The sequence below is a fragment of the Pistacia vera genome, unplaced genomic scaffold (genome assembly GCF_008641045.1).
Source record: "Pistacia vera cultivar Batoury unplaced genomic scaffold, PisVer_v2 Contig171, whole genome shotgun sequence".
NCBI lineage: Eukaryota > Viridiplantae > Streptophyta > Magnoliopsida > Sapindales > Anacardiaceae > Pistacia > Pistacia vera.
In genome coordinates this window covers 835418-852118 of record NW_022195801.1, presented here as the reverse complement: position 1 = coordinate 852118, position 16701 = coordinate 835418, and the positions used below count along the sequence as shown (strand labels likewise).

General features: G+C 34.1%; 1 protein-coding gene across 3 annotated transcripts; it reads right to left on the bottom strand.

Annotated features, from left to right (window-relative positions):
* Window positions 1-9919: 9919 nt before the first annotated feature.
* Window positions 9920-12232, bottom strand: LOC116125765 (glycine-rich protein A3-like). 3 transcript variants are annotated; one of them, XM_031411481.1, is made up of 3 exons: window positions 12141-12232; window positions 10849-11292; window positions 9920-10461 (listed from the first exon to the last, which is right to left on the bottom strand). In XM_031411481.1, exons 2-3 carry the CDS (start codon window positions 11273-11275, stop codon window positions 10229-10231), a joined length of 660 nt encoding a protein of 219 aa, XP_031267341.1. In that variant the 5' UTR covers window positions 11276-11292; window positions 12141-12232; the 3' UTR covers window positions 9920-10228. The 3 variants fall into 3 exon arrangements, with proteins under 3 accessions (XP_031267341.1, XP_031267340.1, XP_031267338.1); XM_031411480.1 differs by lacking the exon at window positions 12141-12232 and adding an exon at window positions 11386-11903; XM_031411478.1 differs by lacking the exon at window positions 12141-12232 and having other exon boundaries at window positions 10849-11902.
* Between the last annotated feature and the right edge of the window lie 4469 nt (window positions 12233-16701).

The window sequence follows — 16701 nt, the reverse complement described above, 5'->3', positions numbered from 1 at the left end:
AAAAATCCAAAACATAACTCTCGTTTGTACTCATTCTTGAATATCCTTACAGAGTGCCTTGAAACTTTATTGTGTGTATAAGTCTAGCTTAGAGGAAATCATTCACAAACACTTTGCTATTAATCTTTGGGTGAAATCTGATAGATCTAGAGGCGGAATCCTGTCAAATTACTGTTAGAGTAGGTGTCATAGAGCCAATCAATTTATTGTAATTGACTATAATGTATCATGTTTATAAATTAATAAAGGCATTAATTAATTATATTATGTAATTCATATCTCATGTATGTTATAATATATGTCCTTAGGATGGTAAAACTGTGATGAGGGAATCAAACGTTTTAAGTATTGATTGTGAGATCCCTATGAGCACTTATGGTAGCCATTCTAGAAACATCCATAGCCTCAATATTATTCTGACCTAGGGCACAAATAATACTGTAAGACTATCATAGAGTTGAACGACCATACCGAAAGGCAGTGACAGGTTTCGCATGTGAAGGTTTTTTGGTGACAACCTGGTGCAATGCATATGTGCTTGTTGGATGCAAGTTCACTACACTGACCTACCAAAGGATTCTATGCAGATGGTAAACTCAGTGTCTATAGAACAAATCCTCTTACAGATGGTGGTGCAAGTGATCTTAAACTTGAGATCATAGGAGTGTCATGTGTATGTAGTGGTGTGGTTTGACACTAGCCTAATGTAATCCTTTTTAGGTTTATCAGTACAGTGGTGATTGGCTACATCATGAAATATATCATGGCTATGGTGGATCAACAAATGATTCATCACTCTTGGTTAGGAGAGAAGTTATCTCACTATTCAGTTTGCTTATATGGTAACAATCACAAATCTGTGGCCACTCACTCTTGGTTAGGAGAGAAGTTATCTCACTACACAGTTTGCTTATATGGTAACAACCACAAATCTGTGGCCACAGTAGAATTGAGTTATCACTCAAATCCGATTTGATTCCATTCATTAGTTTGATAACCAAACACCAAATACATCAAGGGTATGATCTCAGGATGACACTAGTTATGTATCTCAACCTTGATAAGATAACGTATGATGAAATGATTGGATTGCACAGCTACCATACCATTGACATGTATCAGTTCTTCGCTGATCTCTACTTGTTGGGTGACCATGATGCCTTGCTAGAGGCTAATCTTGGTCTATGAGTAATGAAACAATTAACTGGTGATTAATTGCGATATTACTCACTGCAACGTGATAGGGAGCCTAAGGGTCATACACATAAGGAGAGTTCATTGCAAATTGTATATTTAATCAAAAAATGGTTAAAGGGTATTTTGGTCATTTCATAACGACAAGGGTGATTCGGTAATTTAATATAGGTTGGCGCCTATGTCTATTTATTATAGAATAAATAAATTAGCTAATTGATATTTAGTATATTTATCAAATATATTAGTATTAATTGTATTAATTAAATTACCCTCAATATTAAATGTTTCTATTTAATATTAATTGAAAATAAAATTCCTAATTAGTTGGTTAATATATTTAATATATTAATGCTATTAGGAAACCTAATTAATGCTATTCTTATTTGGTTTAGGATTAAAACGGAACAAGGAAAAGAATAGTATCATATTCCAAGTTGGAATAGGACTTTAAGTTGTCTATATAAGACAACTTAAATTAGGTTTTAAGTAAACTAATTCATTCACTCAAATTGAGAGAACTTTTAGAGAGAGAAAACTCTAGCTGCCATTTACACCCTCTCTAGCAAGTGGGTTTTTCTTTGATTAATTTGCAAGCTCTGTGTGTAGATAGTGAAGCATGATTCTACCCTTGAATTGACTTGCCAAGATTAAAGAGCAGGAACCTCCAAACGAAAGTAAGTAATTTGCAACCTTCTCTGTCAATCTAACATGAAAATAATTAAATCAATACCTGGATCATGGGATTAAGGTTTAATAAAAAATTTAAAATTAATATTTTGTTTCGTATTAAGCTTATATTAAACCTTACAACTACTGTAAAGCCGAAAGCCTGTGAAAAATAGTGTAAAGGCGAAATCCGATTCTAGTGAAACTTTAAGAAGGTTGCCTTGAAGAAGTATACGTAGGAGGCTTGTAGATATAGCTTCGAACCACTATAAATCACCAAGCATTTCTCTTCTCTATCTCTCATATTTATTGCTTATTGAATGTCTATACTTGTCACATGCATATAAATCATATTTATTGTTTATAGCATATTTGTTCCTTAAGAAACTTCATTTATTGCTCATTCATTATTGCCTCTAGTGTTGATTTAGTGCTGATATCATTTAGGTAGTTGGAGTTTTGTTTATTCAGAATTAAATTTTTTAAACTCCTACTCACCCCCCTTCATTTATTGCTCATTCATTATTGCCTCTAGTGTTGATTTAGTGCTGATATCATTTAGGTAGTTGGAGTTTTGTTTATTCAGAATTAAATTTTTTAAACTCCTACTCACCCCCCTTCATTTATTGCTCATTCATTATTGCCTCTAGTGTTGATTTAGTGCTTATATCATTTGGGTAGTTGGAGTTTTGTTTATTCGATATTAAATTTTTTAAACTCCTACTCACCCCCTCTAGAGTGTTTGTCATATTAGGGTTTTACTATTGGTATCAAAGCTTGAGCTCTTGTGCATAAAACCAAACAGTTTTAAGAGTCAATCGATCTAGTTATGACAAACTCATCATCACCTCTCTTTAATGAAGGTCATTGTACTACAAGACCACCATTGTGGTGAAAACTACACACAATGGAATACTAGGATGAAACTTCATATTAGATCCATTGATTACAACTTATGGAAAATAGTAGAACAAGGGAACTTTGTTCCCATTGACCCTAATGCAGTCTTCCTAAAAAGGAAGATACCTATATGGCTGATGATGAAAATAAATTGAGTTTAAATGATAAAGCTCTAAACATTTTGTTTTGTTTTCATGTTGCTATAGAGTTTGGAAGAGTTTCGGCACGTAAAATAGCCAAAGATGCTTGGGAAATCCTTCAAACAACCCATGAAGGAACAAATCAAGTGAGAGAACAAAAAATAAAGATGTTTTTTTGAGACTATAATTGTTTGAGATGAAAGTTAGAGAGAACGTCACCGACATGTACAAAAGATTCTCAAATTTGGTGAATGATCTCAAGGGCTTTGGAAAGAAGTTTGAGACTCTTGAATTGGTGAAGAAGATCCTACTTTCCTTACTGGAAAGTTCGATAGTGAAAGTTGCCACCATTGAAGAATCCAAGGATCTCACCAAAATGAAAATGGATAAGCTTATTGGTAGATTATTGATATTTGAGATGAAGAGAAAGTCGAAAGAAGATATGAGCAAACTAAGGAGGGAAATCCGTCAAGATGATAAATGAAGAAGAGGACGGTGATTCCTCCATGGAAGAAGATGAGGTCAACTTCTTGGCAAAAAGGTTCACAAAATTCCTTGGAAGGAACAAAAGATTCAAGGGAAGAAACTTCCAAAGGTTTAAACCAAGAAATAAAGATGAAAAGGGCAAATCAGACATCATTTTCCATGAGTGTAAGAAATTGGGCCATATTCGACAACATTGTCTTCAACTCAAATGGAAAAAGAAGGACAAGAAATTCAAGAAAAAAGTTTAGTCTCTGTTATTTGTTGACAATAGGAAGGCCTTTGTGTCCAAAAATTTTATTAAGTGAGGGCAATATTGGAACAAAAATAGGATTATCCGATAATCTTAAAATACCACCTCTTGAATCGGTAATCACATAACCCCTATATAACCTCTCAAATTACTTGAGAAATGAAAGATTGCTAGAATCTTTTATTATCATTTGAACCAAACACGGGAATGACTGGATTAAAAGATAGATTACCGAAGTAATCCCCTTACACCCCTAACCAAACGCAGCCTAAAAGGAATATATATTGATTGACAAACATCTATATTTCTAGTTGCCTTATGTGGCTTAGGCTTTTCAAGCTATAAATATTCATTGTATGGTAAAGCCTCCAAAAATGATATTTAGTCTATCATCAATTAGTTTGCCCCCTCCCTTCCCTTCATCTTGTCTCCAAATAGTTAAGGGAAAAAAAAAAAAAAAAAAAAAAAATGAATTGAGAAAAAAAGTGGTAGTGGATGTTACAATGGTGGCCATGGACATCTTGGTGAAATCATTATGGCTATACAATGGTCTAGTGGTCGTTGCGATTTGGCCATCATTTAGCTAGATCGCGACAACCATGAGCCTCTTGGCCATCAAGTAAAGAAAAGCGGAGGATTAGAAAGAGACAAGAGGAAGAGAAAGGATAAGAGAAGGAAAAAAATATTTTAGGTTTTAATGAGTTTTAAAAAGTTGATAATACCCCTTATAAAATTAAACAAGGTCAAAAACACATTATTATCTGATCAAATTAACATAATGGGGGTTATACTTCTATTTCTAAAAACAACGGGTTTCTACTATAATCATAAACATATGGGGATTTTAAAACCATTCCTTAACTTTTTAAATACAACTTTAGTTTAATAATGCTTAAATTATGGCATAACTTGGGATTGTTGTAACTTGTCTCATAATCACTTATGAATCAACTTTTTAAATAATTAACTGATAATACTATTTTTAGTTATGTTTTTACATTAATTTTTTAATAGGATTTAAGTTATGTTCCTTCACATTGATTTGGATATGCTATTTAATGGAATGATTATTCTTTACAGGTTTAAATTCAGTTTTGAACATAAATAACATAACTTGAGTTCTACAACTCAGAATGATCTAAATCCATAAGCTACTGAAAGCTAAAAAGCAGAACTACAAGGCCAAATTCTGTTGGGAAGATGGTGAACACTTAGCTGGAAGTTTTCAGGCAAAACAAGAAAGTTGACTGGAAGGCAAAAAGTCAATGTCGTGGTAGGAATTTATGGTTGATGCGGTCGTGAAGTCTGTGGAAATTGAAGGCGAAGAATTATTCCTGCCACGACAAAGAAGCTTTTGGAATTCTAGCAAACAAAGACTACCGCACAAGAAATTTAATGAGACGTCTACTTGGATTGGGGACTACAAGAGGACTATAAATTGAAGACAAAAAGGATTTTTTTTAGGGGTTCATAACTTCTTGGAGACGGCTAGAAGTTCTTGGAGTTGGGAGATTCTTATTTCGGTTTTCTTCTTCATGATGTTTATGGATACAATTGTTTTTTACATTATGAACTAATTTTATCTTGCTAGGGCTAAGATGTAGCCTAGTTACAAATATGCAACTTTCTTGATTTAATTCAATTTATATCATATTTTTCTTTAACTGAGTGTTTATTATTGTTCTTAATGTTGTTTATTCAATTAGATTTGTTGTTCATAATGAGATTGAGAAGTGATTTATAATATTAACTTCTAGTGATAAATATCATAGATTAAGCAAAAATTAAAGATAAATAAACACAATTTGTGTGACTTAGGGTAGAATTCCATAGAACTTAAGGAACCCAAAACTATTCAACTTCAATAATTAGTTTGGAAGGTTAATAGGAAATGGTGGGGCAATATCGCATGAGAAGAAGTGTTGAACAATTTAAGGAATTCGGTCATTAGTTAGGAAGATAGGATTAGATTGATAGGATTTATTAGTTGTATTGAGTTAATTAGGTGAAATCGAATGCTCTAGTGTTTTCTTCTTATAGAACCAATTCAGATTTTTAGGTTTTAGTTATAATTGATTTTCTATTCTTATTGTTTGTTAGTTTTTTAATTTTTAGTGTTCAACCATTCGAATTTGGGTTCTTCAACTAGGGTTTAAACTAGTAATTTTATAGAACAAATGATTAAGGGAGAAGCTACCATGACTCAAACTCACTGTACCATGTAATAAAGTGTTGTTGAAAAAAAAAAAAAAAACCATTTTTAACAAAAATATAATTCCTTTTATATAAATATATAAAACAGAGGAATCGGAATTCGGAATCCAATCCCTGCTTAAGAAATCGTAAAGGGGAAGCAAGAGAATCTACTTTAATTTATGAGAAAAGACTTTTGTCTTTTCTATGAAAAAGAAACAAAGCACCCCACTTTCTCTACCTCTAATTCTGTATTGGTTGGAGAAATGCATAATTTATTATTTAAAAATTTAATTGCCGCAATTAAAGCCCCTCTCTCTTTAAGTATATCTAAAAGTTGACTTTTCCATCTTATAAGCCCCTCTTTTTCTTTGTTTGAACCCAAAATTAAACCAATATTCCATATCTAAAAATTGAACTATTTTTTTGAATGGTTTGGTCCAATCCAACCGCAGAATAAGCTTGACTTAGAAAAGAAGATAAAGACCAGAGTTTGATAGTTGACTTCTATTGCCATTAGAGGAAATGGTTTATTTAATAATTATTTCTTTATTTTACATTATTTTTACTGTTGAGTTATTGTTCCAACCAAGTCCTGATTCAAAGGATTTAGGAGGTTGGGATTGATTTCTATTTTTTTTATTTTATTTTATTTTAAGAAAAAGATTTGTAATGAAAAATGAGGAAAGTGATGGAATTGCATGTGCAAATGGGGCCCTGCCCCTCTTATTCGGCTCATCAGAACATGCACTACGTATTCGGATTACTAGTAAGGAAATGTTATACCTATAATCTCTTCTCACAAATTTCATAATTTTGATATGACAGTTAATAATTTATCAACTCGTAATAAGTCTTATCTAGATCATATATAATAAATTACGACTGATTAATTAAGAGCCACCACGTCAGGATTGTGAGAGAAAATTTATAAGAAAATATTATGGGTATAGTATTACTCTAATACTAATACTAATACTTATTCTTTTTAACAACCACAATCTTATTCAACAATATTTTTCTTCATTTATTTATTTATTATTAATAATGACTTAAAATAACCCCTATTAAATTTATTCTACAATTAAAACATACATACATTTTTTACACTTTATATTCATTTATTGATTTTAAAATAGGGGTTTATTTTATTCTCCCCCTATTAGATCACTTAGTAAACCTCATTAGTTTTGTTTAAAAAAAAAAAAAAAATACTAAAACCCCCTTAAAAATATTAAACACTCCTTACAAAATTATTAAAATTCCCCTATACTTATGAAATATTATTACAAAATTGTTAAAATCCGCTTTTAGGGGTATTTGATTAAGTTTATAGTAAACAATCTAACATGTGAGAAAATAAAATAAATCCATAAAAACATTGTGTGGATAATGTGTATCAAGTCAATGTTAATAGTTACTATATGACAAGTTGAAAAGAAAAGGCAAAAAAAAAGAAGAAAATCCTGAATATAATAATGAGTCAAAATCTTGTTCAAATCAAATCTGGGCTGTCACCTTTGTCTGTAGTGTGTACTTGCTTTGTTTGCTTACCTACTAAGAAAACTAATCAGAATGATGCAATAAAATAATACCATTACTTTGATTTTGGAATTCAGATACCAATTAACTCACTAATGGGCCTGACCCAAACCCAGCCCATTTTCATGTATGGTTAATTGCATTATTAATTTATTATGAAGAAATGAGCTCGACAGAATAAGACTCACGCAGAAGATGATGACAAGAAATTCGCATAGGATGTCAAGGTAAACAGAAGAAGCAAGAAAATGACAGTTGTATAGTCACGCTAATTCTGTGAAAGGGGAAATCTATTTTCCATCAATGGAAGAGAGAATGTAATTCAAAGCCCAAGTTAAAACAACCTTTCGAGGTTGAAAAACGGATTAATATAAACCCCAATTTTAGTTCATAATATAGTTGGTTTCCTGTTTACTGTTGGTAATATATGGAGTAATCAGATAACCTTCCAGAGGGTGTTATTAAAATATTACTAGGTAATATGATTTTTATACCTATTTACCCTTAATTAAATGCTATTTCAAACGCAATTACTCTCAAATATTTGCCAAATAACCATTAGCCAGACCCTTTATATTTGAGAATTTAGCAAAAACACTCCAACCACAAAAAAGTTTAAAAGTTAACAAAAAACCTTAAGCCACCCAAGACCACCTGCTGGTCGTAGCTGCCGTAATGGCGCACGACTAGTGGATTTGGTCGGTTGTGCGCCAGTAAAGCTGTTTCTATGGTTGTTTCACGGGTAGATCTTTGTTGTTTCACGACTATAGAAACAGCCAAATCTGCCCATTCCCGACCATGGATTTGAAACGGCCTTATCGGCGCACAACTGACCATATCCCATCAGTTGTGTGCCATTACAGCGCTAACGATGGTGGCTGGCAGTGGCTTAGGATAGGTGAAGGTGATTTTGATACAAATTAAAGTTTTATATAACTGGGTTGTTTTAACAAAATCTCAAATGTAGGGGTTTAAAGGAAATGATTAAAAAAAAATAATAAAAATAAATTATATTAATATTTTAAAAGGAGGACAATTTAGTAATCTATATAACATATCCACTTATTTACTTTCCAATTAAACATATCAATATAATATACCCATCAATTTATTCCAAACTAATCAAACACATTTTCCTAAACATTCTCAATAATCTTTAAAGTAATTTATCTTTCTATTAATATAACATTCCCTATAATAAAATATTATATGAACCAAAAACATCCTATAGGATCACTTAGTAAACCTCATTAATTTTGTTTAAAAAATATTAAAACCCCCTTAAAAATATTAAACACTCCTTACAAAATTATTAAAATACCCCTATACTTATAAAAAATATTAAAAACCCCTTTAAAAATATGAATTATTCTTTACAAAATTGTTAAAATCCGCTTTTAGGGGTATTTGATTAAGTTTATAGTAAACAATCTAACATGTGAGAAAATAAAATAAATCCATAAAAACATTGTGTGGATAATGTGTATCTGCCTCCAAGTCAATATTTATACTATATGACAAGTTGAAAAGAAAAGAAAAAAAAAAAAAAAAATGAAAATCCTGAATATAATAATGAGTCAAAGTCTTGTTCAAATCAAATCTGGGCTGTCATCTTAGTAGGCAAGCAAACAAATATTGCTTAGAGTGAAATAAAATACAAAATTAGAATGATGCAATAAAATAATACCATTACTTTCATTTTAGCATTGCAACATTGTCTTGGAATTCAGATACCAATAAACTCACCAATGGGCCTGACCCAAACCCAGCCCATTTAATATGGGAAAGATAAGGTTGGGTTAGCATACTCATGAATCCATAAAATTTTAGTATATTTTAAGAAATTAAATGTCATCGGACATCTATACCTAATCAATTACAATAATACTAGGTCCACAACCTTCTCTCACAATCTCCGACATGACAGTCCGTCATTAGTTAGCTCGCAAATAGGCAAGCGAAACCCATACAAACAAACTAGACACATTTTGCGAGCTGACCAATGATGAACTTCCACGTTGGGGGTTGTAAGAGAAGATTATGAAATTGGATTGTAAACCTAACATTATTCAAATGGTCAAATAAATGATGATAACATAAGAGTCTAAATAAGGTTGGCTTAGGGATTAAAGATGATTATTTTGTTTACCCTTCCCAAGTTTGGTCTATTTAATTAAATAATCCACATATGACTCCCTTTTATAAGTGTTACCTAAATAACCAAGGCCTCACGGAGAGACATTCTGAGAATTAATACCAAAGAGGGAAGGGAAATATTATATATTAACTAGTTATTTTTTTCAATTTACTTTCATTCTTGTTAAATTGGAAATGGGTGGACGGCAACCTAATTTTAAATATGAATTCTAAACCTACACCCATAAATATAATTGGAACCAGCAGTACATGATTCAATCAGTCATCAATAACACCCACATCATGTAAATTGGCCAGTCTGAAATATGCTTGTAGACAGAATATTATGAGTCGTAATGGAGGCTAATAGACTCGGACAAAAGAAAAAAAAAAAAAAAAAGGAACCGAATACAGTCAAACTTGCTTTCATATACTAAAAAAAAATGTCTCACTTTCTTACAAGTTAATGGAGTTCTATACAGGGGACTACTTTCCTCCTGCAACAATACCAAGTTCATTAACAAAGAGGTAAAAAACACCACCCTTTTACACAAGAGATCCAATCAATTCATATTTAACATATGGAAATCATATTAAAAAGCAATATGTGTTTATGAATGAGTAGACACCTTGAATCCAATCTAAATTAGTTAGGACAGATATGTAACAAAGCCAATACTAGTAAAATCAGATAGAAAAGTTTAACATGCTGGAATAATTACTTCCATCTCTTGAACCCAAAGCCTTTGTGCTTCCCAAACATGCCATGCTTCCACCGCTTTCCAAACTTCCCATGCTTAAACTTGCCATGCTTGAATTTGCCATAACCATGGCCAAAGAAGGGCCTGTGCCCAAAATGATGAGCACCATGGGTCAAATGGTGAGCCCCATAAGCGGCAGCTGCTGCAGCAGCGCCACCAGCTAGCAATGCTCCCATACCAGATCCATGTCCTGTAATTATTGTTAGTCGACCAAAATTATGATGAACAAACTGCAAGTATTAAACTAACAGCATTTTAACTCTTCTTACGAGTTAAGAGAGAAGCAAAACAATTTATTTTATTTTTTTGTTCAATTCTTCCTGCAAAAAAAGTTTCCAATACAATAAGTTTTTAGATTTATATAATTCAAAATGGAAAGGTGTTTTGATTATGGTTTATATAGAACATAAAAGACAAGATAAAAGGTAAAAGCAGGGGGAATATTGCCTCTTTTTGTCTTTTACCTTTATCAACCAAGAAATCAAGGACCACAAAGACCAGTTATTACTTAGATTCATGACAATCAATTCATACTAACATATATCAAAGTTGTTCTTTTTCAAATTTATCAATTTACCAGGATAATGTGGAGCTGATGGACCAGGATAATAAGGAGCTGATGGCCCGGGATAACCAGCTGGAGGGTACCCGGCTGGAGGATATCCACCTGGGGGAGGATAACCAGCTGGTGGGTATCCGGCCGGAGGAGGATAACCAGCTGGTGGGTATCCACTGGGAGGAGGATAACCAGCCGGCGGGTATCCACTGGGAGGAGGATAACCAGCCGGCGGGTATCCACCAGGAGGAGGATAACCAGCCGGTGGGTACCCTTGCGCAGGATATCCATGTGGGGGATATCCCTGAGGAGGATATCCTTGTGCTGGATATTGCTGCGGCGGATATGATCCATGTGGAGGGTAGTGTCCAACAGCATACCCAGAAAGATGTGAAAACAGCCCTTTGTCAGTGGTCTCACTCTCATTCTTGTCCTTTCCACCTCCCATTTTTTTTCGAGTTAATGCTACAAAAATTACAAACCTTGCATAATTAGCACAAATGGAAAATAGGAATTCATCCAACAAACATCTCAAAGAAAATATTATCAAATTGAAACGAGTAATGGATGTTTCCCCAGCTCCTCAAATGCTTTAACCATCCATCGGGTTTATCATAGCCTATGTCATCACAATTATACTTCCCCATCTCTCATTCTCAAATAAGCATGGCAGGTAAGACTTCCCCCAAGATTAGACCATCATTTTTCTGGAAAGCGCAAGAATGCCCATCTTACATATTGTCTAATGGACACCTCATTCATGACACTAAACAAACATAAACAAGAGTGAGGTACATCCTAAAACAATTACAAAAAGAATATGACAATAATGAAGGAACAAGGAAAGGGCATCTTCTTAAATCATAAGTTAATTTCAACAACATAGATAGTCTAGCTGCAACACAATAATTATGCACATAATAGTGTTCTCTGCAAGTCCTAACATGAAAAACAAAAACCAAAAAAACAAAAACCAAAAAACCTGGAAACTTTAGAAATTTAAAATTCAAATTAGCTAGTGGAATTTTCTACTCCAAAAAAGGCAATAACAAACCACATATATGTTAAAAGGGGTAAACTTGGAAGGTAAATTTCTATTGATTCATGTTCATCCCAGTTTCTGGGTTTGTTCAGAAACAGACGAAATAAGAATTCTAAATACAACGAAAAGGCAAACATCATAAAAGAATGATAATTACAGCATTCAAACAATAAAAGTAAGAGAATTTATAAACATCAATCAATCGTATTCTTGAAACTAAAGATGAATATTTGAAGGATAATTAAAAGAAAAGGAGACAGGAATTGGTTACCGTAGAAAAATAATAAAGCAGCTGAGAATGGGGAATTGTGTTTTGTTTGGTTAGATTAAAAATATAAAGGCTTAAGGATTGACATTATTTCTATGCGTAGTCTGTCGAACGCATCTGCTTCATTCAGGCGTGATGTGATACGCTTTCTTTTTTTGTGTTTTATTTGTTTCCCCTCTTTTGTTCCCGTTGGATATGGGACCGAAGTTTAAAGGGAAATATTATATATTATTATAATAAAATTTTATATTAAATTTGTTCTGTTTTATTAGAATAAATTGATGGTAGATGTGTTAGGTTGGATTAAAATAAATTAGTGGGTATGTTATATTGATATGTTTGATAGTCAAGAATAAATTGATGGGTATGATATATAGATTACTAAATTTTTCTTACTTTTTAAATATTATTACTATTATTATTATTAATGGAACTTTTTTAGCTCTCTACATTTGAGATTTTGCTAAAACACCCTAACCATAATAAAAGTTTAAATTTTAACAAAATCACCCCTACCCACCTAAGTCATTGTCGATTGCCGGCCATCACTGTCAGCAGTCGCCAAAATAGCGCACTACTAGCCAGATCCAAGCCGATTGTGCGAATTTACAACCAGTTGCCGTTTTCGATCATTGATCTGATTGAAAACAGCCAGATCGATGCATTGTTGGCTAGGTCCAACCTGTCGTATATCATTCTAGTGACTGTCAGACGTGGCCGACAATGGTGGTCGGCAATAGTGGCCAGATCTAGCTGTGATCTTGGGTAATTTGGTTGAAGTACAAGGACAATAATATCTTAAAAATCTTGTATATAAGGTTAAAATTGTCCATGAAATTTCTTGTAAATTGTTTAGATAACAAGGGCAATATTGTCCTAAAATTTTATTAATAAGGGGTATAATTGTAATAAAAATAAGATTACCAAGTAATCTCTAAGCTACCTAAGAAAATGTGGTATTCAGATTACTACCTATATAACTAGTAGTGATTATTATTGGTATTGAAAGATTACCAGAATCTTATATTACTTAACAACCAAACATGATAATGTAAGTAATATAAAACCAAACATGATAATATAAGTAATATAAAACCAAACATGATAATGTAATTAATATAAAACCTCAAGGAGTTGGCCTGGTGGTCAAGGAGGTGTGCTCCCTTCCTTGGCTTCCTAGGTTCAAACCTTAGGGTCACCTATCTCAATACGTAATTGTGTCTTACTCGGTTTATTGGGTTTGTAGGGTATTCAATAGATCCCGAAGATTAGTTGAGGTTTACGTAAGTTGGCTCGGACACCCCAATTACCCCCCCCCCCCAAAAANGTTGGCCTGGTGGTCAAGGAGGTATGCTCTCTTCCTTGGCTTCCTAGGTTCAAACCTTGGGGCCACATATCTCAATACGTAATTGTGTCTTACCCGATTCATTGGGTTTGTAGGGTATTCAATGGACTCCGGGGATTAGTTGAAGTTTACATAAGTTGGCCCGGACACCCCAATTACCGAAAAAAAAAAAAAGAATAATGTCAAATACCTCCCAACTAAACACACCCTTAATATTAATACAATATCATGTTTGTATATTTATTTATAAAAATATAGAAAAATAATTAAATTCTTAAAATGTACTTATTGAAGGGTCGAAGAAGATCGGTCAGATTATCCAATCCTCTCACATAGACCATTAGTATGTGGCATCGTTATACCGGATCTACAGACAAAATCGTCTCTTTGTCCCAATTGCACTCAAGATTAGGTTTCTAGGCTTTATACCAAAATCTAAGTGATTAGACTAGAGACAATGGCGGAATCTCTTTAATCCTCAATGTTTGTTCAATTTTCCTTCTATAAGATCTCTACGATTTGTAGATCAGTTCACCGGAACTCGTATAGCTAAGAATTCTGGACCACTAACACATAGATCTCTAAATCAAAAGGATAATGGAATATTGGAAAGAGTAAACGACATATTCCCACCCAAGGTTTGACGAAATCCCAGTTGGTACCCCACCTTACATTTATTCCAGATTCCCACCCTTAAAATAATACTGATAGCAATTTTTAGGGTATAGAGGGTGCAATTACCATAATGCACTTAACCCTAAATTAATAAATTATGTTTTAACCCCTAAATTAGTAGAATTATAAAACTTACCATTTTATTTTCAAATTATCTCAATAACACCCTCAGTCACTGCACACCCTTTTGAGTTTTGCCTGATCTGGGCTATTTCCGATGACGACGAACCCCCTGGTCACCTCCATCACCTTCCCCGTAGTTTTTCGTCCAAAACCCCTTTGGTTCCTGACTAATTGGCCCCTCCAATCACTGGTGCCGTTAGGCTTAGGGTTTCTCCATTCTTTATCAGATTCCGGTGGTGAAAATCCAATTGGACACCATTGCAACCAGCGTCTCCAACTCTATAAAACCCCTACAACCCCAGTTTGTGTTCATCGACTGTTTTTGGTGAAGTGGTGGACGAAAAACGGTGAGCTGTCGTGGCTAGGAAGGTTAGGGGTTTTGTAGGGGAGGATGCGAGGAGTCAAATGGTGGTGGTGGTTGGGGTTGCCGTAGTTTAAAACGGTCGAAAACTGGCAAAAACCAGTCACGTGTCGTGGCTACTATGGTTGGCAATCAGCGAGTGATGAGGGGACGGGTAAGGTTTTGTAGAGAAGAGGATAGGGGTTGAAATGGTGGTGACAAGGGTGATTTTGGGTGGAAGAATTGTTGGAAAAAAAGCGAAAAACGTCGGAAACATCGTTTGCTAACGTAGATTGTTAGAGGCGACGATCTACTAACGTGCACCATCCATGCAAGATGACCAATTTACCCCTTTTTGTTACATCAAACACCTTTCTGTCACTTTAAGGGTCGGAATCTGGAATTAATGTAACCAGGGGTACCAACTTGGGATTTTGTCAAACCTTAGGTGGGAATATGTTGTTTACTCTATTGGAAATAAAAATTGGAGTCTTATTAACAAGTTGAGGGCCCCTCCTAAGTGGAGACGCTTTTGGAATTATAAAGACTATTTGGATACCTTCAAACTCAGTTTTCCTCTGTAAGAGTAGTGAGTAAAGGTCTTATGATATCCAAGACTCAAATGGACTTCTCGTTTGGACTTTAAACTTGTTTGAGTCCATCTCAAATAGTATTTTCTTGGAAAAATAAAAAAATAAATACTACTTTAGTTGACACACCCCAGTGCATGGTGTTCGGTGGACAACCCCACCATATAGCCTAAAGTATGATATTAAATGTTACTTTTTTTACTAACAACAAGCGCGTTATCTCACTTTTGGCTCATGGCTGAGAACTCCAAAGGTGCCTCTCTTGTGTCACGACCTTATTCCACAACGTCGTGACGACAGCAATAAGTATGGAGAGTCTACGAGGTTGAAGGTTTTGCGAAACATTCACGTGGGGTGTGATAGTAGAGACGTTAGGTGTGTTTCCTCTTGACACATTAGTGATGCTTCATAAGACTTTTCAGGAGGGAGGTGTACTGTAAAAAGGGAGTGTAGGAGCCATTAGAAGTTGTTCTTCATAGTCGATGATGAAAAAGGGATTAGACCATCCATGTACACACTAGGTGGGAGCTAGAATCGCTTCCCTAATGAGTCCATGGCAAAACAAAACTAGTAAACCTTGAGCCGATGAATAGGTACGTGTAGGCTTATCCACTCTCAAGTTTGATGTTGGGGTGTCGCACAGGCTGTTTGGCTACGTGGAAACTCTAGTCTTGTGACACTTGGTAGCTATGCAAAGTTGAATGTCATCTTGCAACTTCACATTATTTTTTTGCCTTTATTCATACTACTTTGAGGGTGTGCTGAGGCCCCGCAATGGGCTTAAGAATGCACCTAAAATCTTCCAAAAGATGATAGATGAAATCTTTGAAGACCTACATCAGATTTGCATGGTCTACGTCGATGACATATTAGTATTCTCTAAGTTGATGACATATCTAGGCTTTTGCTTCAATGTCCATTATGCAAGGCTCTGATACTAAGAAGATTGATCAGAGTATCCAATCCTCTAACATAAACCTTCAGTACATGGCATTATTATACCAGATCTATAGACAAAATCGTCTAGACTCCCCTATATACCTCTTTGTAGGTGGTATAAACCTTAGAGATATATTCCATTCAAAATCCTCATAAACCTGTGATAGTTCATGAGACTCTTCTATACTCCTTGGAGCAGATAGTTTCCTCTTACATTAATACTACACTCACAAACCATTCTCACTAAATTTCTCTCACAAACGTGATATGTCAACTCATGATTGGTGAGCTCGCAATGGGACCTGCTTGCCCAACAATGGGTTCCGTCTGCCCAAATGCTAGTTGACCAATTTCGAGCTGCCACGTCAGCATTTGTGAGAGAAGTTTATGAGAAGTGTTTGTAAGTCTATCTTTATTCTTCCACTTACTAGGTTATTGATTGATGTGTTCGATATTAAGATGATGTTTGGTATTTTGATATTTAATGTCGCTCTTAATATAGTGTTTTTGTTAAAGTGTTGATGAAATAAATGATACTATTTATGTCACATA

Excerpts from the sequence above, each read along its gene's own strand:
- LOC116125765 (XM_031411481.1), bottom strand. The coding sequence starts at position 11,275 with ATGGGAGGTGGAAAGGACAAGAATGAGAGTGAGACCACTGACAAAGGG. Across the intron at positions 10,462-10,848 it reads ATCAGCTCCACATTATCCTG|GACATGGATCTGGTATGGGA; the intron begins GTAAATTGATAA and ends CAATAATTACAG.